Source organism: Rhinatrema bivittatum, chromosome 1 (genome assembly GCF_901001135.1).
Source record: "Rhinatrema bivittatum chromosome 1, aRhiBiv1.1, whole genome shotgun sequence".
In the NCBI taxonomy this organism is placed as follows: domain Eukaryota; kingdom Metazoa; phylum Chordata; class Amphibia; order Gymnophiona; family Rhinatrematidae; genus Rhinatrema; species Rhinatrema bivittatum.
The window spans coordinates 697860602-697886723 of NC_042615.1; the positions used below are offsets into that span (position 1 = coordinate 697860602).

The 26122-nt window shown below is 43.9% G+C and overlaps 1 protein-coding gene across 2 annotated transcripts in view; it reads left to right on the forward strand.

Moving 5' to 3' along the window:
- JMY (junction mediating and regulatory protein, p53 cofactor) overlaps positions 1-26122 on the forward strand; it is a 231717-nt gene that overhangs the window by 124539 nt on the left and 81056 nt on the right. For both annotated transcript variants that reach the window (XR_003852469.1, XM_029575526.1), the window contains exons 6-7: positions 7708-7895; positions 17611-17697. Coding sequence is in view for 1 of the 2 variants with exons in the window: in XM_029575526.1 (XP_029431386.1) it covers positions 7708-7895; positions 17611-17697 (275 nt within the window). In the remaining variant the exon portion in view is untranslated. The remainder of the gene's footprint in view (positions 1-7707; positions 7896-17610; positions 17698-26122) is intronic.

The window sequence follows — 26122 nt, forward strand, 5'->3', positions numbered from 1 at the left end:
ATCGCCGCTTCGTCAAAGCCTGCTATTTCCGGCTCCTTCGCTCCGTCGGCCATTTTGGGCTCGCTGCCTCCGCACTTCGGTTTCTCTTTTTCTTTTCTTGGCGGTTTTGCTGACATACCCACTGGCTTACTGTGAGCCTTGTGTGAGCGCTGAGTTCTCCTCTACCCACCGGTCCCCTTGAACTCCTGGTTGAATTAACTTGACACTGCCGATTTTTAGATTTTTGCGGGGCCACACCCGGAGCTCTGGAAAGCGCGGCTTACCAGGCTAGCGCATCACGTGACCTCTGGACAATCTGTCTTAAAGAACTTGTTTCCAGTTTAAACCCAACTCCTTCTACATCCAACCTACTGTAACCTTCGGCTGATTCATTTTCAACAACAATACTTCACTGTTGCTTCCCTACAAAATGACTCAGCCTCTAGCTTGCTAATCACCCATATGTGAGGACTAGCATCCTGCTTGTCCTGGGATAAAGCAAAATTTGCTTACCTTGTAATAGGTGTTATCCCAGGACAGCAGGATGTAGTCCTCACAAAACCCACCCGCCACCCAGCGGAGTTGGGTCCAATACATTTTATTATTTTATTTTTTGCTAAAGCTTATTGCTACAATATGAGACTAGAGTGAGACCCCTGTGGCAGAGAATATCATGGCATGCTGGGCTTGCTCAGTGGCCTCACAGTGCCAGTCAAAAGTTTCTAGAAACTTTAACAAGTTTTCCCGCAATAGGGCTCCGTCAGTGACGTCACCCATATGTGAGCATTACATCCTGCTGTCCTGGGATAACACCTATTACAAGGTAAGCAATTTTGATTTTTTTCAGAACTGAACACCAGGTTAATCCATACCAGTGGGTTATGCACCTCTACCTGCAAATGGAGACGGAGCAAAGCTGACGGCACAGTATATATACCCCTGCACTGACATCAGCCCACCAGTATTCTCAGTCTCCAGCAGGTGGTGGACATGCATCTCTCTACTGGGGTTTGCTTAAAAAAAAATTACGGAAGGAGAAAAGAAGGAAGTTAATTTGCCACGCTTTCCTGTAGTGATACCTTATGTTCCTCTGTCAAGTTTTCCTGAGGTGATATCTGCAGATGAGTGCCTTGGTCCAGTAGCTGGTTTTTCTGATATGGACTTGTCTGTAGATAGACAAACATCTGAGAGGCTAGCGGGTGGTGGAGGCCTTTGCCCTCTCTCTCCATAGCTGGAGACCAAATCTGTACTCGGCCAGGATGGGCTGTGCTCAGGTGAAGAGTAATATTTAATTTAAAAAAAAAAAAGGACAAGCAGGATGGTAGCTAATCCACGACGAGAAAGCGGAATGGTTAAACACAGCACTCTGCGTCCATGTCCCACACAGGAACCTGAGATCTGCCAACAAAGCCCTCCTAACTATCCCCTCAGTAAAAACTGCAAAACTAACACAAGTCAGAGAAAGAGCACTATCATTGGCCGGGCCGATTCTATGGAACACCATGCCCACAGAAGTAAGATTACAGAGAGATTTCAAGACATTCAAAAAGAGCTTAAAGACATGGCTCTTTAGAGAAGCCTTTTCACAAGGAGAGCGAGAAAGAGAGAAACGCTGAAAGCTGTACACACAAAATCTTTATACAGCACTAGCACAGTATATGTATGTACGTTATGGTTTGTTTACTACACCCTTAACTGAAATGTATAAAATAAGTCTTTATTGTAGTCACAGGTCAGATTAAAAAACACTGAACATATAGCCTTTATTATGAAACTATGTTTCCGAGCTTATAAGGCACCACCCTACTATTAGGAACAGAAACATGTACAATTTACTATATGTGCCTCTATGTAAACCATTGTGACGGTATTATACTGAATGACGGTATAGAAAAGATTTTAAATAAATAAAATAAATAAATTAGGTGGAGCCCTATTACGGAACACTTTTGTCAAAGTTTCTAGAAACTTTGGCACATTGAGCATGCCCAGCATGCCATTATCCCTGTGTCCACAGGGGTCTCCCTTCAGTCTCTTTTTTTTTTTCCACGCTGCAGTTTGCCTCGCATTTAGGAGCTCTCTGAGGTTTTTTCTCACAACTTTTCCTCACAGAAAAACTTGAAATTTTACTTCACAAATAATTTCCCTACATGGGTCTCCCTTCGCATACATTTTCATCGACGCTCAGTGAGTACTATTCTATGTTCTCCGGATCGTGTCACCTCATTGTCTGTTCCCCTGGGTTACCAACTGTTTGCGGCCCTTTTTTTTTCTCTCCCTATGTCTATCACACTCGGTCCACCCCACGATGCCCGCAGGTGTCCTTGCTGCGATCTTCCACCGGGGTTAGAGGGATCGGGGCATCCACGATTCCCATCAACCCCGTCAAGGCCACCATCGATGCTGTCAGGGCCGATGTCTATGTCGTCATCGGTGCTGCCGATGCCTCAGTGCCCTCGACTAACAAAAACGCTCCATACTTCGGGATCTCAACCAGAGCCCCCTTCTAATCCTTTGGCGAAAAACAATGCCAGGAGTAGTAGAGGCACGGTGACCGTCCTTCACTGATGCCATCCAGGACAGCGGTGGCATCTTCCTTGGAGCTGGAGAATGACAGGGCCGAGCACAGAGGGAAACATAGTCACCGCCACGGTAACCATCCATCACTGACTTGTGTGTGGACATCAGTGGCAGCTTCCTCAGTGCTGGAGAATGACCGGGCCTAGCACCAAGGGAAACATCGTCGTCGGCACTGACAGGTTTCCACGTTCAGTGCCGGCACAGATACCGTATCTGCATCGATGTCCATCGAGCCAGTTGCAAAGCGGGCCTAGGTACAAGAGTCTCCATGCTCCTCTGCACCCGAGGCACTGAGGTGTTCCCCACCGGTGCCGGGTACCGAGCCACCACAGATCCATGTGGAAGTGCCAGTAACGTCTAGTCTGCCTCCCCTTGTAGCTGCATTACCTATACCAACTTCCAGGGAGGAGCTGGACGTCCTCGTCCGCCAGGCTGTCCTCGATGCCGTCCAGACTCTACAACCTCAATCGATGCCAGCCCCCACACTGGCACCAACACCGGAGCCATCTATATTCGCACCATTGCAACACCACCTCGCAGCCCTCATCGGTACCCTACCAACAACAGCCTAAGTCATCAACGCCGACTCGTCCTTCTGAGCCTCCAAGGGCCCCTATACCTATCCCAGGATCCTCAAAGGGTGATGGGGTCTCTAATCCCGCTTCGGCACCAATCCCATCGAGACCTAAACCAACCTCCTCTCGGAGCTTTCTCCACCAAAAGAGTGTAGACGATCCCTCCAAATGACATCTCCTTTGCCACTTTTGTAAAGGAAATGTCTGAAACCATCCCTTTCGACCTAGTCGCTAAAGAGGACCAGAAGTTTTCGGGAGGGTCTAGGTCGTAAAATCTTCCGGGGATCCATGTTGGTATCACATGTTGCTGTTTACCAGCTATGTTTGACACAACACAGAGGGGTACCTCACTGCCATCAACATGAAGTTCGAACAACATGTGATTGCTTTGAAACGTCCTCCCATTGCCAGCAACAGGACTCAGTGCTAGATGGTGAACCTAGCTTATGGCCCGAAGTCCAAGATAAACTAGCTGATCTGCCATGCACCGCAGATCATCTCTTTGTGCACAAGGTCCAGCAGACAGTGCCTCAATTGCAAGACCACCGAGAGACTCTGCGACAGCTCTCTACGTTTCTTGCAAATCCTCCCTCCTCTGCTAGAAAACCAGTGAAGAGGGATGCTAGAAGGACCTTTTACCACTCACACGAGTATTATCCAGCTCCTGTGTGAGACCAACCAGTCCACTTCAAAAAGCACGTATACATCAACAACTGATATCCAGATCACACTAGCTCCGCCAGTCAGGCAGGCTTCTGGATTTTGAAACCTTGCCAGAGAACAGACTGGTCCATCCTACTGAGGACCAGGGCTTGGGACACCGTTCCCCGGACACAGCAAGTCAGAGGATCTTAATCCCGCTATTTCCTACTTCCAAGGAAAACAGGCGACCTCCGCTCATTCTGGATCTCAGAAATCTCAAATTTCTTCAGGAAGAAAAGTTCAGTATGGGGTCTCTCGGCCCCATGCTTCCCTTACTACAACAAGGAGGTTGACTCTATTCTCTGGACCTTCAACACGCTTTTTAGTGAGTCAACAGCATTTTCAATACCAAATTCTGCCATTCGAACTAGCTTCGACACCTAGTGTAGTACACTAAATGCCTAGCAGTGATTGCCACTCATCTACGAAAAAACAGCATTCACGTTTCCTTACCTGGACGACTGCCTGATAAGGAGTCAATTCAAACAAGGAGCTCTAAATTCTCTAAGACTCACTATAAATCTACTAAATTTGCTGGTATTTCTGATCAACTACCATAAATCCCATATGGATCTGTCTCATCTCCTTGCCTCCATCAGACCAGATCTGGGCACTGTAGTCCAAAAGGCCTTCCTGCCCAACAACCACGCAGACATCCTATCAAACTGTCCACATCTCTGCACGCATGCAACATAGCCTCAGTTCATCAATTCTTCCCATTGCAGGGCGACATGGCTTTCACGGTCCACGTCACTCCTATGTCCAGACTAGCCATGGGAAAAACTCAGTGGACTTTAAAATGTCAATGGCTCTAAGCCGTTTAACCGCTTTCGTCCCTGATCCATGTCACCGATCCAGTAACCAATTCCTCAGGTGACCTTGGCCACAGTCTCATCCATCTTGGGTTGGGGAGCTCGTATTAACAACCTCCAAACCCAAGATGTGTAGACTCTGCTCGATGAACAGTCTCAGATGAACCCTGGAGCTTCGAGCCATTCGATATGCCCTTTATGCCTTCAAACACTGCCTCTCACACAAAACTTTGTGGATACAGACAGACAAAAAGTGGTAATGTGGTACTCGAACAAGCAGGGACGCACAGGCTCTTATCGGCTCTACTAGCAAGCTGCGCAGATCTGGATCTGGGCCCTTGCACACTCCATGCACTTATCTAACAGGCATACCAAACATACTAGCAAACTATCTCAATCGATGTCTCCATCCCGACGAGTGGTCTCTGAACCCATGTGTACCGCCTGGATGTGTAGGCCTGAGAGGATGCAGCCTTCACTCGTGCAGTGTTGATCGGACCGTGGGCAGCCTTCCACCCTGTTCGGAAGTAGCTTTGGTACATCCCGCTGATGTGGATTAATCTGTGAATGCTAAGAAAGGAGAAATTATGACTTACCTGATAATTTTTTTCTTTAGTGAAGACAGGTTAATCCACTTTCCTGTCATTGGCTGCTAGATGGTGGTGATATTGTTCTCCTGAGTGGCTGCATTTTTCCGGGGGTTACTGGTAAGTGTCAGATCCAGTCCCTAGGTTAGTGAGAGTACATTCCTTGTCAGAACTCATTGTTTTCCTGTTAAGTGAGTGCTTGAATGGTTGTCTGTTAATAGTTATGTTCATGTATTGTTTAGTTGTCCACAGTTGGCTTATGCAGAGAATACTGGTGGGCTGATGTCAGTGCAGGGGTATATATACTGTGATGTCAGTTTTTTGCTCTGCTCCATCTACTGGTAGAGGTGCATAACACACTGGTGTGGATTAACCTGTCCTCCCTAAAGAAAAGGAAATTATCAGGTAAGTAATTTCTCCTTTTCCTGCTTGTGCTACCTCTCCTTATACACCTGAGCGTTTTCCGTCATGTTCCCTTCATAAGAATCCATAATCTTTTTTTGTCTTGTCCTCATAAAAGTGCCAGATTATGGGAGTTTTAATAATTTTTCTGTTCACTTCTTTATCCTCTCCCAAGTTAATTTTATTGATTATATTTTATTGTTTGCATTTTATTATACTTGCCTTCGATACCTTGGTAAACAGGCATAAAAAATAGAAGAATAGAATAGATGTAGGCCAGTTACTACAGCAACCTTTTAAAGCAGAGACTGAAGGATGCAGATCCTCTTACTTGAAAGACTAGGTATTCTTGTATGAACAGTATTTTATTTTTACCCAAAGTTGGCTGGAGTGATGTTGAGACTGGAAGTTTTGTTTCCCTGATCAAATCTTGATGTACCTGAGCTAGCCTGGGTAAGAAGGGCAAGGGAATGGTGTGTGGAGAAGTCCTTATCCCAGCAATTTTAGTGTTTGTGTTAGATACTGGCAAATTCTGCTCTACTTGTAATTGTTGGGGTGAGTGAGAGAATGCTGTAGAATGTGCCATTTTTCTTAAATTCCCTAATTGCACTCACTGTTCGGGAAGTGATTTATTTAATATCACATTGTCGACATTGAGACAAATGTCACTTTTTCCAATGTGGTGATTGACGAGTAGTATCATAACAGTTGCTTGAGATTGTCTTCAAACTGGCACTATCTGCTGAAAGGCAAAATGCACTTTCCAGAAAATTGCATGTTTCAGGAAAGGTAAATCTTCCTGTCAGCAGAAGAATCTAGAGGAAGAGGACTTCTAATCTTATTCATCACTATTGAGCCCTCTGCTGGTGAGAGTTGCAAAGGCCAACCAGGGCTGTAAAGTCCCTAAGGAATCTGTTTCAGCTTAATACTGGCCCTGGAAGAGTGGAGATGAAAAGAAGTCACGGGAGGAAAGGAAGAGGCAGAAAGGAGGGAGAGTCAGCAACAAGGCTGAGGGAAGGGGACAGAAAGCAGAACAAGAGGAAACAGGAGAAAAGGGCATGAAGGGAACAGGCAGGGGAAAGAGACATGAACATGTTTCCTTGTAAGAAGAAATCCAGCTCACGCATAGATTTTATATAAATGCACCAGATTTAGATCCAGCTTCATTTCATCCCTCCCTGATGCATTGAGCCTAGTACTGACAATGAGTGCCTGTCTAGAGCTGCTCATGTATGGTGCAAAGAATACCCATGAATAGCTGTGCAACTTCATGGAAACGCTGTAAGAGGGAGGAAAAGATACTTGAGGTAAAGGAAAGGGCTAGGGGAGAGAACACCCCAAAAATATTAGGATTTAGAAAAGCTAAAAGAATAAATGAAAAACGGGCAAAGATGGACGGGAAATCTAGATGGAAAAGGCATAAGGGTAAAAAGTAAAACCAAGAGTCAAAGGTTGGGAAAACCATTTAATCACCTTCTCTGGGGTTAAAATTGTTACTCACTTGCCATTTAGTGCTGCTTAGTATTCTTCTTGCTTAAAAGTCTCTCTTGCACAAAAATGTTTGAGTGAAATATTTCTTGCTTGCTGAGCAGATCAGACAGAAAAAAATACATCTAAGAAAACTGGACTGTGACCATAAGTAGAAAAGCTTGATATTTCTGTGTTAGGAAGATAATATCTGGTTAATATAGTTCAGTAAGACCCTCCTTATTCTGCTAATATTACTATTCATTTTTTTGATATACAAAGTCACTTAGCTTAGTGAATTTTATATCAAAAGAAAGCAGTTGAGGACCATGGTTAGAATGAAAGACTTTTTTGTACTGTAGTAGCATAATTTTTACCAAGGGAAAGAAATGTGCCAGAAGTAATCAGTGATGGTAATTTTATATAGATGGTCTTATGTACAATGCAATACAATATAAGCATCTGATCTTCATATACCTTTTTTATTTATGATCAATTATTTTTATAGTTTTCATTATATAAAATTGTTTTTCTGTAATCTGATGACTGATTTAAATGAGACACCAGATGTTTGCAATGACTCACCCTTCTGTTACATAACAGAAAAGAGAGAAGAAGTTGTGTACTATGATACTTATGAAAGCATGGAGGCAATGCTTGCAACTGAAGATATGGCAGCATCTATTCATTTACAAAGAGAAGAGCTGCAGAAACTTCAGCAGAAAGTCCGACAGTTGGAAGCCAGGCGTGGTCGCATTTCAGCCAAGAAAGCCTACCTCAGAAACAAAAAGGTAATGTTTAAATAATGTCTTGCTTGGAATGATGTTTTAAACATAGCATTTACTCCCATCACTGAAACGTCTCCTACACTGTAAGATTTTTCTGGGATGTGAAATATAGTACTGTGTACAATCTTTTTTTCTAATTTCTTTCTCCACAAGTGTGGGAAAAACAAAAATATAATTGACGAAATACTTATTTTACAGTATTGATTCTTTTTAACTCAACGCACAATTAAACTCTGGAATTTGTTGCCAGAGAATGTGGTTAGTGCAGTTAGTATAGCTGTGTTTAAAAAAGGATTGGAGAAGTCCATTACCTGCTATTAAGTTCACTTAGGGGCGGATTTTAAAACCCCTGCGTGCCGGCGCGCGTAAGTCCCGGGGCTTTCGAAACGAGGAGGGAGGGGGCGTGTCCGGGGGCGTTCCCGAAACGACGCGGCGTTTCGGGGGCGGGCCCGGGGGCGTGGTCGAGGCCTCCGGGACCGGAGGACAGAGCGGGGCTGCCGGCGACGCACGCAAAGTTAAGAGGGGGGGGTTTAGATAGGGCCGGGGGGGTGGGGAAGGGAGGGGAAGGTGGGGGGAGGGCGAAGAAAATTTCCCTCCGAGGCCGCGCCGAAATCGGAGTGGCCTCGGAGGGAACAGGCAGGCGCGCCGGCGTGCCTATTTTGCATAGGCCGCCGGCGCGCGTAGGTCCCGGGGCTTTTGAAACGAGGAGGGAGGGGGCGTGTCCGGGGGCGTTCCCGAAACGACGCTGCGTTTCGGGGGCGGGCCCGGGGGCGTGGTCGAGGCCTCCGGGACCGGAGGACAGAGCGGGGCTGCCGGCGACGCGCGCAAAGTTAAGGGGGGGGGGGGTGGGGAAGGTGGGGGGAGGGCGAAGAAAAGTTCCCTCCGAGGCCGCTCCGAAATCGGAGCGGCCTCTGAGGGAACAGGCAGGACGCGCTGGGCTCGGCGCGCGCAGGTTGCACAAATGTGCACCCCCTTGCGCGCGCCGACCCCGGATTTTATAAGATACGCGCGGCTACGCACGTATCTTATAAAATCTGGTGTACTTTCGTTCGCGCCGGTGGCGCGAACAAAAGTACCGGCACGCATATTGTTTTAAAATCCGCCCCTTAGAGAATAGCCACTGCCATTACAATGGTAACATGGAATAGACTTAGTTTTTGGGTACTTGCCAGGTTCTTATGGCCTGGATTGGCCACTGTTGGAAACAGGATGCTGGGCTTGATGGACCCTTGGTCTGACCCAGTATGGCATTTTCTTATGTTCTTATGTTCTTATAGTGTAAAGGAATAGGTGTCAATAGTTTGATTTGTTTTTGCGGGACTGAGATTTATTGATGGGACTACAATTCCTGGGAGTACTAACCTAGAAATTGTCAAAATATATTTTAGAAGTTTTGCCTTTAAGGTTATAGTTTCCACTTTTTATTAAACTCATTACAGTTTTCCTCACTACATGATTTTTGATCATAAATCTCAAGAAAAATAAATACCAAAGGAGAACGTAGCTTTTCATGCAAAGGGATTATTTATTTTCATTAGTCTGGAAGAGCTGCATTGCAAAAGTTTCTCCTGCTGCATTTTTTTTTCTTTGTTTGCATTCCTAGTCTAATTTCAGATTTTGCTAGGGAATAATTGGTTGTATTTCTGATACTTTTTTAGTTTTTTGCTGTTTAACTCCAGAGGAACCTACAGTTGCTTGAACCTAGATTAAATACACTAAAAGCTATTATTTAAGTGATTGATATACTAAAAATAAAGGTTCTTTCAACAACCTCACCATGTTTAAAGGCTATTCCAGTCTAAAGTGAAATTTTTGACTGCCAGAACTTGAGCATCTTGACGTAGCAAGGAAAAACAAATTAGACCATTAACCCTATTATGCTGATTTAGATTTGTTGAGCTTTTGCAAGGCTTCTTAAGATTCTGCTCTTCAAGTTCTCACAGGACAAGCAGGATGGTAGTCCTCACATATGGGTGACATAATCAGGATGGAGCCCAATTACAGAACACTTTTGTCAAAGTTTCTAGAACTTTGACTAGCACCTACTGGGCACGCCCAGCATGGCACTAACCCTGCATCCAGCAGGGGTCCCCCTTCAGTCTCTTTTTTTTCCATGCAGCAGTAGCCACGCGGGTTAAGGAGCTCTCTAGAGCAGTGGTTCTCAACCTTTTTTCTGTCGGGACACACCTGACAGATGGTTCTCACATGCATGACACACTGACCCATGATCGTCACGGGGCTAGATGTAAAAGTACAGTTTGCATCCATGGGAACCCCCCTGACCCACAATAATGGATGTAAAGCAGAATTATGACATTCCCCATACTACTCACCCTACAAAAAAATATTCTGGTTCTGGTGTCATCTCAGTAACAGCAACTCAAACTCCTTCTACTTCCAGGCTCAATAGCCCTACTTATGAAAAGACAGCAGTTTACCACCAATGCATGTCCTCTTGAGAAAACACAACAAATAAGACTGATACAAACGCTTACATGCTAGTAAAATATCTCGGTAACAGGCACAGAACCAACCTAACATATTCCCAGGATCTGTAGTAATGCACATAAACTAATCCTCACACAGTTACACCTGTATTATGAAATACACTCAAACAGGAGCAACCCTATCTATGAAAAGGCAACACTACAAATATTAAATCAGGCCCTAAAAACCAATACACCTCTTATTAGGAAAACAGAACTAGCAAGCAGCTATAGATCCCCACACAGAAATAATTGTAAAACTATACTAATAAGCAGAATAAATGTTTCACAACTATGAACAGAATAACATCCAACAATTAAAACTCATAAAAACTATTAAAAATTCTCCAAACACCAATAAAATATTTCAAAAAAAGCAGACACATCACATAATATTAAATAATTAAAATGGCAGTCAACCAAGAAAAATTAACTTTAAAAGCCACCTTTACTTACCCTCTCCAGCAGCTCTCCTACTCCTCTTCCATGTAGGCTGTAGCACACACCAGAAGCAGCAGTAGTGGCTAAAATCTATACTCATGGTCCTCTTCCTTAGGGTCCATGTCTCTCAGACACACACCATACCAGTCATGCCCCCATGACCGGTTTCTGTCTCTCAAACACCAATCATCTCCCAAACAGTCTTTGACAAACACACCAGTCACCTTCCTGAACAGTTTCTCTCATGCCATACACACACACACAGGCTTCCCACTCCCGTGTTCCACTTACATATATGGGCTTCTCACTCTCATAATCACTTTCTCTTTCTCACACACTCACCAGTCTCTCACTCCCATACTTGTTCTCTCCACATGCACAGGCTTCTCATTACCATAATCATTTTCTTTCTCTCACACACACACCAGTCACCTGATCTCTCTCATGCATACACACACACAGGCTTCTCACTCCCATGCTGTCTCACACACTCCCAGCTTTCTCACTCCCATGCTCACTCTTCACATGCACAGGCTTCTCATTCCCATAATCACTTTCTTTCTCTCTCTCACATACACACAAACACACACCAGTCACCTGATCTCTCTCATGCATATACACACACACACAGGTTTCCCACTCCCATGTTCTCTTTCAGATATACAGGCTTCTTCACTCCCATGCTGTGTCTCGCACACACCCAGGTTCTCACTCCCATGCTCACTCTCTTCACATGCACAGGCTTCTCATTTCCATAATCACTTTCTCTCTGTTACATACACACACACACACACACACACACACACACACACACACACACACCAGTCTCTCTCTCATTTCCATGCTTGCTCTCCATGTGCACAGGCTTCTCATTCCCTGAATCACATTCTCTCTCTCTCACATTCACAAACACACGAGTCACACTGTCACCTTACCATCCAGTCTCTCTCTCATACATGCACACACACACACACACACACACACACAGGCTTCCCCATTCGCATGCTCTCTCTCACATAATCAGGCTTCTCACTCCCATGCTTTCTTTCACATACACCCCCACAACACCAGGCTTCTTACTCCCATGCTTTCTCACATACCCAGATTTCTCACTTCCATGCTTTTTCCTCTTTCTCACACACACCAGTCACATCCCTGACTGTCTCACACTCTCACATACACATCAGTCATCTCCTTGAGCAGTCACTTTCATTGTCTCTCACATATACACATACATCAGCTCTCTGACCAGTTTCTCTCAATCACACACATGCTCTTGATCAAATACATTCTCTCACTTACACACAGGCTCTCAATCACACACACATTCTCTCACTTACACACTGGCTGGCTGGCTGCTTCTCTCTCTTTCTCTCACTCACTTCCTCTCTCCCCCCCCCCCCCCCCCAACACAAATGGTAGCTGCAGCAGCCTCCTCCTCCAGGCCAAGAAGGAAGAATTCCATCAACCGCGGGAGGCTCATGCTGCTGTCTCCTTTCTCGATTACCGGCTGCTTCGATTGCTCGGGAGCCGATGCTGCAGCGGCCGCTGCTAATTTTTATCACATGGCACGGTTCTTTCTTCTTCCCGCGCACTGCGTATCACTTCCTGTTCTGGGTCCGGGGGGGTTGCAGGCGCGGGAAGAAGAAAAGGCCAGCCACAGGTGCCACAGCTTCTTTTAGCACTGCTGCCGTTCCAACTGGGCTTGAACGTGCTGATAGCCCAACGGCAACGGCAGCAGGGAAGAAAGAGCAGCAGGAGAGACCGGGAGCATGCGACACACCAGCCGGTGCTTGGCGACACACTGGTGTGTCGCGACACCGGTTGAGAACCGCTGCTCTAAAGATTCCTGATAAGAATTTTCCTCACGGAACTTTTCAAAATTTTCAAAAAATTCTACCCCATAGGGGTCCCCCTATCGATAACCGTACTTCGCGGTCGAAAGGTAAGGCTTTACCCTCGTTTGCGGTTGATTCCCGTTGAGTTTTCCCTTTGGGGCCTACCAGACATCGACCACACCACAGCTAAATTTTTGTCAAGTCACGGCATTGGATTTTCATCGGTGCCCCGACTGTCCATGGACAATGTCCATCACAGACCCGCATAGGTTTTGTGCATTGTGTTTGGGGTCCAACCATGACATGCTAACTTGTACCAAATGTGCCCAAATGACACCGAAGGGCCGCAAGGCCTGCTCAGAAAAGATGGAGTTTCTTCAAGAACATAAGAACTTGCCATGCTGGGTCAGACTAAGGGTCCATCAAGTCCAGCATCCTGTTTCCAACAGAGGCCAAACCAGGCCACAAGAACCTAGCAGTTACCCAAACACTAAGAAGATCCCACGCTACTGATGCAATTAATAGCAGTGGCTATTTCCTAAGTAAATTTGATTAGTAGCCGTTAATGGACTTCTCCTCCAAGAACTTATCCAAACCTTTTTTGAACCCAGCTACACTAACTGCACTAACCACATCCTCTGGCAACAAATTCCAGAGCTTTATTGTGCGTTGAGTGAAAAAGAATTTTCTCCGATTAGTCTTAAATGTGCTACTTGCTAACTTCATGGAATGCCCCCAGTCCTTCTATTTTTCAAAAGTGTAAATAACCGATTCACATCTACTCGTTCAAGACCTCTCATGATCTTAAAGACCTCTATCATATCCCCCCTCAGCCGTCTCTTCTCCAAGCTGAACAGCCCTAACCTCTTCAGCCTTTCCTCATAGGGGAGCTGTTCCATCCCCTTTATCATTTTGGTTGCCCTTCTCTGTACCTTCTCCATCGCAAATATATCTTTTTTGAGATGCGGCGACCAGAATTGTACACAGTATTCTCACAGGACAAGCAGGATGGTAGTCCTCACGTATGGGTGACATCACAAGATGGAGCCCTGTACGGAAAACTTTTCTGTCAAAGTTTCTACAAAGCTTTGACTAACACTGGCACACTGAGTGTTCCTTCAGAACTCTGGGGCATATACCATCCGGTCCAGGTGATTTACTACTCTTCAGTTTGTCAATCAGGCCTACCACATCTTCTAGGTTCACCGTGATTTGATTCAGTCCATCTGAATCATTACCCATGAAAACCTTCTCCATTACGGGTACCTCCCCAACATCCTCTTCAGTAAACACCGAAGCAAAGAAATCATTTAATCTTTTTCTCAGCCACACTCAATGCACTAAATCAGCATTTCTCAGTTGCGGTTGCTTTTAATAAAAGCTGCTCTGAGAGCGCAGCATTCCAAAACGCGGCAGGTATTAGATGAGCTTATATATGGTACTGTGACATTGGCCTTGCAGGTATCAGTCCTGTCTTAATTGATTGCCCCTGAGGCAGCTCTATGTAAGAGAGCGAAACTCGGCCAGAGTCGGGCATTATTTAATAAATGGCTTTTCCAACAACCAATTCTCTTTGTTTCTACTGCTACACAGCCAACTGGATCGGCTTCCGCTTTGCTTCTTGGGTCCATCTCAAAAAAGATATACTTGCATTGGAGAAAGTGCAGAGAAGGGAGACTAAAATAAGTACATGAAACGGCTGCCCTATGAGGTAAGGCTAAGGAAGTTAGGGCTGTTCAGTTTGGAGAAGAGACGACTGAGAGGGATATGATGGAGGTGTACAAAATCATGAAAGGACTTGAACAAGTTAATGTAAATCTGTTATTTACTCTCTCAGATAATAGAAGGACTAGGGGGTACTCCATGAAGTTAGCAAGTAGCTCATTTAAAACAAATCGAAGAAAATCTTTTTTTCACTCAGCACATAGTTAAGCTCTGGAATTCATTGCCAGAGGATGTGGTTACAGCAGTTAGTGTAGCTGGGTTTTAAAAAGATTTGGATAATTGCCTAGAGGAAAAATCCATAAACTACTATTAATTAATAAGCAATGGTAGCTTGAGATCTATTTAATGTTTGGGTACTTGCCAGGTACTTGAGACTTGGATTGGCCATTGTTGGAAACAGGATACTGGGCTTGATGGACCCTTGGTCTGACCTAGTATGGCATATCTTATGTTCTTATGTTCTAAGATTCTTCTTTTAAAAATATCGTTCTTGTTATACCAACTCTGACAGTGTTACAATTACATGGAAGTGAAATCCCTTTTGGCAGTACAGAAACAATAAAAAATCATAATCAAATATAGAAAATTAGTACAATAAAAAACAGAATGAAGAAAAATACACTGAAGGAGTGTGTATGAAATGAAAACATAGCTTTCCTTGGCTTTCCATTCTCAGGACTACTTAAAATCATTGAATTTTTGTGAAGGTTTAGCTGTTCACCATACTCACACCAGTGGGTCAGACCAAGATCCATCAAGCCCAATATCCTACCTCCAACAGTGGCTAGATCATGTCCTCTGGCAACATATTCCACAGCTTAATAGTACGCTGAGCGAAAAAGCACTTTCTTCAATCTGTTTGAATCTGCTGGTTATTAGTTTCATGGAGTGTCCCCTTGTTTTTAGAATTATTTGAAAGGGTAAATAACCATCCATCATTTTCATGTTTTTATAAACATAGAAACATGGCAGAAAAAGACCATGTGGCCCATCTAGCCTAACCATCCTCCCAATTAATTTAGCTTTATAATTTTCAGCACTCCCTTAGACATCTTCCCTGCATTTATCCCATGTTTTCTTGAATTCAGATAATATTTTTGTCTCCTCCACCACTTCTGAGAGGTAGTTCTCAAATCCTATGCCATAAGGCATTTAAACTAAACAACGGGGGTGGCAGGAGGAGCATGGAGCATCACCCCCAAACAACAAAAACAAAGGAGAGAGATGAAGGGGATAACAAAAGTCAGCTGAATAAGGCAAAAACCAAGTCTAAGAAAAGCGGTAAACAGAACAAACAAAACTGGAGAGCTATGAGCACAAATGCTCATAGTCTGGGCAATAAAATCCCAGACCAGCAAGCCTTAATGGTGGAGGCAGACTTGGATGTTGTTGCCTTATCTACTTCATTTAGTTAACTCCTTGCAAACACACTGATCTGAAAATCGATTGAGGTTTACCTTGTTTCCAGTCTCAATGATATTCATTTTATGTAGTCCTGTCCCAGGCCTTTCCACAGTGAAAAGAAATATGTTATGCAATCTTGTTTCTCATCAGCCTCTACATATTCCTCCTCTTCACCTCAGAGTCTCACATTGCCACTTTTGCACTTTTTTTTTTTTTTGCATTCCTGACTATTTATTTATCAGGTTTTATATACCGTCATTAAAACATTCCATCACAACAATATACTTAAAATATAACAAAAGAATAGTAATAAAAAGAATAAACACATTATCAATAACATTAATTCATAAAAGTAAAAAAATTGAAGCTTCTAGTATAAAAGAATAAAAGCAAAATAAAAAATACAATAGTAAGAAACTTAAAAAACTGAATGGAATAAAAACAAAATTGGTTTTATATCAGATCAACTGTTCTGGTCTTACTGAATTTGTTCAGGCTCATTATATGCCCTATGAAAGAGCTAGCTTATGGTAACTTTCCCAGATATTGTCGCCTGTCTTCCTCTTTCTACAATATCTTCTAGTTTATGAACGTTAACCTTTTCTTTCTTTTTCAGCTACTTTTTTTAGAAAGCCATAGTGGCCTCTTTTTCCTCTTTATTTACTTTCCTAACAAAAAGGTTAGTAGTCTTTATAATACCTCTTTTTATTTTTGCCCAAAATCAGCCTAATAAAAAGAAGAAATATTTCAAAACAGCTGACGAATAGAATAGCATTCAAAAATTAAAGACTCATAAGAATTTTCCAAATACCAAGAAAATATTTAAATACATCGCACATCAAATAGCAGCCAAAGCAATAATTAAAACTAATAAGAATACAACTAATTACTGTCTCTTCATACCTGGGAAGTTTTGATTTCTAGATGCCCTGAGCTTGTCATTGATTAGCAGTGGCTGGAGCAGTGTTACTGCACACAAATGTTCTCCCCTCTTTCTGTCTCACCCACAGACACGTGCTCTTTAACACACAGGCACATACAGATCTCTCTCCATACATGCTTGCAATAACACAGGCTTGTTTCCATCACATTCACATGTCTCCACACATGCTCTCAATCACTCACACACGCACAGTCACTCCTGATGCTCTCAATGACACTCACATAAACATGCTGTCTCCCTACATGCTTTGAATCATAAACACATCTGCTCTCGATCACACTCATACGTGATCTCTCCACACATTCTCTTAATTTGCGCTCTAGGCAACTGACTGTTTCACCTAGTGGAAGCATTAGCCATGTTCTGTCACAGCCTCTCAGTAGGATAGTGGACTATTAGCTCTCCACTCTTTGAGGGGTAGAGTCCAATTCTATCCCCCAACTCATCAAAAGGCAACTGCAAAAAACTGTAATTGGTTATGTTAATACCATAAATAGCTGGCCACTAGCAGACATTTTGAAACAATTATTCAAAATAGTTTTTTGAAATTTGAAGGAAATGAAAACATTTAATATGTAACTTGTTGCAGTTGGTTTAGATTGTAGATAAATTTATTAAGCAATATACTTTTGATATAAAGTCAAGATACTGTAAACCTTTGAAATCATGTCAATATAAAATAGTGCTTGTACCTTCCTTCAAAATTTTTTTAAGATCTAAGACAGGTTTGCTTGGTGAAGATGCTCTTAGCCATCAAACTAATGTCATTGTTGAATGGTATATATTGCTCTGGCCTTTTATAGTAACTTTTCTGCATAAGCCTTTTTTAATTAATACTGTTTCGGTATGTAGTTTATGGGTAATATTTTGTGTTTCTGCAGGAAATCTGTATTGTAAAGCATAGTGAAAAGATTCAGCAGTACCTTCAGAGTGATGAGGAATACAGAACACATCATGCTGTGCAACTGGTGAGTTGAATCTCTAAATTATTAAAAATAAGCTTTCAGCAATTGTTTTCATGGCTAAGCATTAATTAGTTAAATGTTTTTGTCTGAATTCTTTGTTAAAAACAATTTAGTAACAGTTTTAAAAGGCGGACTATGGAAAAAAAAAAAAAACAAACCCCATTTTAGGACTAGTCTTTCTCCTAGGATTAGTACTCACACGTGGGTGACATCGGATGGAGACTGGCACGGAAAACTTATGTAAAAGTTTCTAGAACTTTGACTAGGCACACTGAGCATGTCAAGCATGCCCTATATCACGCATCCACACGGGCTCCCTCTTCGGTCTCTTTTTTTTTCTACAGAGCTTTCACCTCGCGGATAAGTGAGCTCTTGGCTTTTTCTTCAGAAAATTGCCTTCGGGAAAACTTTCACCAGTATTTTTTATTTTTTGCTTGTTTCATTGACACCGGATCCCACTCAATTTCCTCCTTAGACTCCATAGTCTAGGTTTATCAGCGGTTCAATAAGTTTATTTTCGCTTCATTTTCCCCCGTGGTGGCGGTGCCTCGGTGCCCGCTAGCTTTAACTGCCTGCCATTAACACTTTTTCTTTTCCCTTCGTCATGGCTTTGTCTGGTTTCCATCGATGCCCTCAGTTTCCATCAAGGACTCCACAAGGTGTGTCCTCTTGCCTGGGGGCATTACATGATCGCGGTTGCCGCATGTGCGCCCAGATGAACCTAAGGGACGTTGTGCTCGACTCGATAAGATGGAGAAGCTCTTCAGGTCAAGGAAGTCCAAGCCATCGACATCGGCGTCAGTGGCACCTGCATTTTTGGACACCATGCCATCGACATCGGCAGGGCCATTCGTCTTTGGGGAAAGACTGGGATGAACACTGAGGGCAGTTGAGGAAGCACCAGCACTAGTCTCCTTTGTCGGACTCGGGAAGGTGCTGGTTCATGCCGTGATGCCTCCGAAGCAACCCTGCGGCGAGGAGTGCCCATTCTCCATCGATGCCGGGGGTCTGTAACTGTCTACACTGGTCCTGGTGCCGGTAAACAATCCACATTGAGGATACGAGGAAGATCTGGCCACCCCTCCTGTCTCCCAGGCGGTGTTGGCATCAGCAACTTTCGAGAAAGCGTTAAAGTGGAGAGTCCAGCTGGTGGTGGAACAAGCGCTACAGGACATCAACCGATGCCCATGCTCTCCATTCTGGAACTGCTGCTGGAATGGCTCAATGTGCTCATTGGTGTATTACTGACCCAGCTGGCGTTAGTTCCCGGGAGGCCATCAATGCTTCCACTGACCGATATGGTGCTCATTACCTGTTCTTCTGAGGAGAAAGCTCCATCGAGGCCAGAAGGTTCACAGAGGCCTTCACAGTCCCTGGCCAGCTTTGCTGGGGCCGGGACTGGTGCCACCAGTGCCCATGCCTCTGGAAAAGGCAAAGCACCTAGGGCCCCATCCTCTGTGGATTATAGTGAGGATGAGGCTCTGTGTGACCCCTAGGGGGATGACACTGCAGAATCCTCAGAGGATTCAGGTCTCCCCTCAGAGCCTTATCCAGAGGAGTGAAGGAAGTAACTTCCAGAGGACTTAATCTTGGTAGGTTTTGTGCAGGTGATGGCCAAGGCCATCCCTTTTTAATTGTTGATGAAGTAGAATGCCAGGCACAAGATGCTGGAAATCCTTTAGTTCAGGTCTCAGTACATGAGATTTTTATGGAGTTGCTGCTGAGGTTCTGGAAATATCCCCTCACAATACTTCACATAAATAGGAAGGCAGATAGTTTACCTCATCCAGAAGGCTACTGGATTCGAGAAACATCAGCTGTCATGCCAATTGGTGGTGGTTGAATGTGCCTTCAAGAAGTCCAAGTGCTCTCGGACCCATGCTTCGCAATGCCTCCAACCAGCTCTACATGAACCCAATACTTGCGGAACCTCTGGAAGCAAGTGCAGGAGATGGCAAGCATCTGCCTCAACAGCTCTAAGACACCTTCATGTCACTGGTGCATAAAGGCCTGGCATGCGGAAAACCCAAGATTTGTACAACCTACAATGTTTTTGAAATGGCATCAAGAGTCTTTGCAGTGGGAATTAGCGCCTGCAGAATGGCATGGCTGCCGGCCTCAGATCTCTGGTCAGAGGTACAGGAAAGACTCGCTGACTTGCCATGCATGGGAGCGAATCTCTTTGGTGATAAGTTGAGGGACGCGGTGGCCCAATTATGGGACCACCATGAGACCCTCCAACAACTCTCTGCCAGCACTTCAGACCCACCCTCCTCAGCACAGAGGTCGGCGAGACAAGATCAGAGGATGTCTTTCTACTGCCAGAGAAAGTACCATCCTCCGGCCCCTTGTTGCCATTCGTAATGGGTGAGCTCCCGCAGCCATCCCAGGCAGCAGAGAGCTCCCAAGCCCCAGCCAGTGCCCCAGTCAAATGTTTGGACAGGCTTTTGACTGGATTGTAGGAAGCATGAGCAAGCCACCTGTATCAAAGACACTGGACTCCCCCCCCCCCCCCCCCCCCCCATTGCCCCTGGGTCGGGGCAGGCTATGATTCTTTGTGGATCAGTGGCCCAGAATAATCTTGGACCAGTAGGTTCTGCCATTGTTTGTCAGGGGTACCAATTTAAACCTATTGGGTGTCCCGTCAAATTACCCAACAAAGCAGGAGGGTAGGCTATCTAAGAAAGCCGTGAGGGCAACAAAGTAGATTAGACGCCAAGAGATGTCCAGTTAGAGGGGAGATGGTACACACTGTTTATATACACCTAAAAAACTATCAAGAGTACATTTGATATGAGATTGAGCTCATATATAACAAAGATTCACTACATACAGCCCCTGAGGCAGCCCCAATGTGTGGGTGAAACTCTGCCTGAGTCGAGCTCATTTTATAAAGAATACGTCTCCATCAATAAAATTTCTAATCGGACATCTCTTGGCATCTAATCTACTTTGTTGCCCTCCATCAAATTACCCTCCTTGCCCATTTTGGGGGCCAGTAATGCATCAAGAGGTACCCTCTTAACAGCCAGAGCGGTCGAAACAGTCCTACCAAGGCAAAGATGACGGTTTCTACTCCCGGTACTTCTTGATTCCAGAGAGAACAAGGGAACTCCTTCCTATCCTAGACCTAAGGGCTTTGAACAAGTTTCTAAAAAGAGAAAAGTTCAAGATGGTTTCCCTCAGCACCCTGATTCCCCTCTTCTAAAAAGGTGACTTGCTATGCTCCCTCATTTTGAAGGACACGTACACTCACATTGAGATTTTCACATTTCATAGGAGAAAAAAGAAGTGTGAAGCTTGCTGGGCAGACTGGATGGCCGATTGGGTCGTCTTCTGCCGTCATTTCTATGTTTCTATGTAGTCTTAAATGTGCTACTTGCTAACATCATGGAATGCCCCTAGTCCTTCTATTATTTGAAAGTGTAAATAACCGAGTCACATCTACTCGTTCAAGACCTCTCATGATCTTAAAGACCTCTATCATATCCCCCCTCAGCCGTCTCTTCTCCAAGCTGAACAGCCCTAACCTCTTCAGCCTTTCCAAATAGGGGAGCTGTTCCATCCCTTTTATCATTTTGGTTGCCCTTCTCTGTACCTTCTCCATCGCAACTATATCTTTTTTGAGATGCGGCGACCAGAATTGTACACAGTATTCAAGGTGCGGTCTCACCATGGAGCGATATAGAGGCATTATTACATTTTCCATTTTATTAATCATTCCCTTCAGCTTCCTAATAATTCCTAACATTCTGTTTGCTTTTTTGACTGCTGCAGCACACTCAGCCGACGATTTTAAAGTATTATCCACTGTGATGCCTAGATCTTTTTCCTGGATGGTATCTCCTAATATGGAACCTAACATAGTGTAACTACAGCAAGTGTTATTTTTCTCTATATGCAACACACCTTGCACTTGTCCACATTAAATTTAATCTGCCATTTGGATGCCCAATCTTCCAGTCTTGCAAGGTCCTCTTGTAATGTATCACAGTCCGCTTGTGATTTAACTACTGTGAATAATTTTGTATCATCCGCAAAATTAATAACCTCACTCGTCGTATTCCTTTCCAAATCATATATATATATATATATATATAGAGAGAGAGAGAGATATAGATAAGATATATATAGATATAGAAAAGCACTGGTCCAAGTACAGATCCCTGAGGCACTCCACTGTTTAACCTTTTCCACTGAGAAAATTGACCATTTAATCCTACTCTGTTTCCTGTCTTTTAACCAGTTTGTAAACCAGTTTGTAATCCACGAAAGGATATCGCCTCGTCTACAGTTACCCAGATTGCCCCTGGAGCCTTTTTTAAATATTGGGCTTTCATTGGCCACCCTCCAGTCTTCAGGTATAATGGATGATTTTAATGATAGGTTACAAATTTTAACTAATAGATCAGAAATTTCATTTTTGAGTTCCTTTGAGTTCCTTCAGTACCCTATGATGCATACCACCCGGTCCAGGTGATTTGCTACTCTTTCGTTTGTCAATCTGGCCTACTACCTCTTCCAGGTTCACAGTGATTTTGTTCAGTTCGTCTGACTCATCACCCCTGAAAACCATCTCCGGAACTGGTATCTCCCCAACATCCTCATTAGTAAACACGGAAGCAAAGAATTAATTTAGTCTTTCTGCAAAGGCCTTATCTTCCCTAAGAACCCCTTTAACCCCCTTGGTCATCTAATGGTCCAATCGACTCCCTCACAGGTTTCTTGCTTCGGATAAAGGTGAACCTGTAGATGTAGTGTACTTGGATTTTCAGAAGGCATTTGACAAAGTTCCTCATGAGAGGCTTCTAGGAAAAATAAAAAGTCATGGGATAGGTGGTGATGTCCTTTCGTGGATTACAAACTGGCTAAAAGACAGGAAACAGAGTAGGATTAAATGGACTATTTTCTCAGTGGAAGGGTGTGGGCAGTGGAGTGCCTCAGGGATCTGTATTGGGACTCTTACTTTTCAATATATTTATAAATGATCTGGAAAGAAATACAAGTGAGGTAATCAAATTTGCAGATGATACAAAATTGTTCAGAGTAGTTAAATCACAAGCAGATTGTGATAAATTGCAGGAAGACCTTCTGAGGCTGGAAAATTGGGCATCAAAATGGCAGATGAAATTTAATGTGGACAAGTGCAAGGTGATGCATATAGGGAAAAATAACCCATGCTATAGTTACACAATGTTAGGTTCCTTATTAGGTGCTACTACCCAAGAAAGAGATCTAGGCGTTATAGTGGATAACACATTGAAATCGTCGGTTCAGTGTGCTGCGGCAGTCAAAAAAGCAAACAGAACGTTGGGAATTATTAGAAAGGGAATGGTGAATAAAACGGAAAATGTCATAATGCCTCTGTATCGCTCCATGGTGAGACCGCACCTTGAATATTGTGTATAGGTCTGGTCGCCGCATCTCAAAAAAGATATAATTGCGATGGAGAAGGTACAGAGAAGGGTGACCAAAATGATAAAGGGAATGGAACAGCTCCCCTATGAGGAAAGACTAAAGAGGTTAGGACTTTTCAGCTTGGAGAAGAGACGGCTGAGGGGGGGGGGATATGATAGAGGTGTTTAAAATCAAAAGAGGTCTAGAATGGGTAGATGTGAATCTGTTTTTTACTCTTTCGGATAATAGAAAGACTAGGGGGCACTCCATGAAGTTAGCATGGGGCAAATTTAAAACTAATTGGAGAAAGTTCTTTTTTTACTCAACGCACAATTAAACTCTGGAATTTGTTGCCAGAAAATGTGGTTAGTGTAGCTGTGTTTAAAAAAGGATTGGATAAGTTCTTAGAGGAGAAGTCCATTACCTGCTATTAATTAAGTTGACTTAGATAATAACCACCGCTATTACTAGCAATGGTAACATGGAATAGATTTAGGTTTTGGGTACTTGCCAGGTTCTTATGGCCTGGATTGGCCACTGTTGGAAACAGGATGCTGGGCTTGATGGACCCTTGGTCTGACCCAGTATGGCATGTTCTTATGTCCTTATGATATATTTTAAAAAGTTTTTATGAGGTTTTGCCTCTATGGCCAACTTCATTTCAAATTCTCTCTTCGCCTGTCTTATCAATGTTTAACACTTAACTTGACAATGCTTATGTTTTATCCTATTTTCTTCAGATGGTTCCTTCTAGTTTTTGAAGAATGTTTTTCTTGGCTAAAATAGCCTCTTTTACGTCACCTTTTAATCATGACGGTAATCGTTTTGCCTTCTTTCCACCTTTCTTTATGTGTGGAATACATATGGACTGCACCTCTAGGATTGTATTTTTAAGCAATGTCTAAGCGTATTGAACACTTTTAACCTTTGCATCTGCACCTTTCAGTTTTTTTCTAATTATTTTCCTCATTTTATCAAAGTTTCCCTTTTATTTATTATTTATTAACTTTTCTATACCGAAGTTCAGGTAACAGTGTTACCTATCACTCCGGTTTACATTGCAACAGATAATAAACAATGACAAACTTATGTCTTACAATGAACAGGGGATGTGAAACAACTTGGATAACATAACTATGAACCAGGACAGAACTAATAGAGCGAACAGCCTATGGGGAGGGAGCTTAGCTACTGGGGGAGGGGAAAATTTATTACTGATAAGTAAAAGAAAAAAGACTTGAGCCTAGGCTGTGGTAATCGATACGCTGAGAACAGTCTGTGGTAGCTATGGTAGACTTAGTGAGTTATGGGAACGCTTGACCGAACATCCATGTCTTGAGTCTTTTTTTTGAACGTGTTGGGGCAGTGTATCAGCCTTGGTTCCGGGGGAAGCAAATTCCACTGTTTGGGGCCCGCTGTGGATAGAGCTCTTTTACTTAAATATGCTTTCAAGGTAGGTGCTTGTAGAGTTCCTCTTTGTGCTAATCTTAGCGGTCGGGAGGACATGTGAAGTTTAGTGTTAGAGCTGCAGATTTACTTATTGTCCCTCTTCCAGTTATTAGTTTAAATTTGATCATGTTATGATCACTGTTGCCAAGTGGCCCCACCACCGTTACCTCTCTCACCAAATCCTGCATTCCACTAAGAATTAAATCTAAAATAGTTCCCTCTCTTGTTGGTTCCTGAACCAGTTGCTCCATGAAGTAGTCATTTATTACATCCAGGATCTTTGTCTCTAGCAAGTCCTGATGTTACATTTACCCAGTCAATATTGGGGTAATTGAAATCTACAAAATAGTAACAGTATCAATATACAACGAGCCACACAATATCTCTAATAAATACGTTGCAGGCAAAAGATTTCTTTTAACTTCTATGTGCAAAATCACTGTAAATTTGAGAAAAGAAAATTATTCCTTACCTGCTAATTTTCGTTCCTGTAGTACCATGGATCAGTCCAGACAGTGGGTTATATCCCCCGACCAGCAGATGGAGTCAGAACAGAGTTTGAGAGCGTCAGCATATAGAGTGGTGCACCCTCTGCTGGAGCTCAGTATTATGCTTAGCAAAGCCCAAAAGCAAAACACAACATTTTGGATCCAGATCCGTCCCCAAAAAGGAACAGAGAAAGATATAAGTAAAGAACAACTTGTGAGGAGCCGTGAACAGTAACAATAATCAGAGACAAACAGAATGAAAGTTACCTGGAAGAATCCGAGCAGGACCTAATGCAACCCCTAGTGGGGGGCGTCTGGACTGATCCATGGTACTACAGGAACGAAAATTAGCAGGTAAGGAATAATTTTCTTTTCCCTGTACGTACCTGGATCAGTCCAGACAGTGGGATGTACCCAAGCTTCCCTAAACCGGGTGGGGTCCTGAGAGACCTGCTCGGAGAACTTGATCGCCAAAAGAACCCGTGTACTGAGGCGCCAGGTGTAGTCTGTAATGTCTGGAAAAAGTGTGCAACGACTTCCACGTCGCCGCACTGCAGATTTCCTGGGAGGAAACGGAGCGAGATTCCGCCCAGGACGCCGCTTGGGATCACGTGGAATGAGCCGACACGCTGCGAGGCGGCACCCGCCCCGCCGCAATGTAAGCCGATGAGATGGCGTCCTTTATCCAGCGCGCAATAGTCGGCCTCGGTCCTGACCAGAGGACAAACAAATGATCGGATACCCGGAAGTCATTGGTAACCTCCAGGTAACGGAGCAGCACACGCTTGACGTCCAGGAGCCGGAGAGACCGGGGTTCCTCTGGAGCGAACGCTGGAAGCTCCACCGTTTGATTGACGTGGAAGGCCGAGACCACCTTTGGTAGGAAGGATGGCACCGTACGAAGGGAAACCCCGGAGTCGGAGAAACGCAGATAAGGGTCCCGGCAGGACAAGGCTTGGAGCTCTGAGATCCGGCGAGCAGAAGAGATGGCTACCAGGAAAACCGTCTTGAGGGTCAGGTCCTTGAGGGAGGACCCCCTCAGGGGTTCAAAAGGAGGGCCCGACAGTGTTCACAGCACCAAGTTGAGGCTCCAA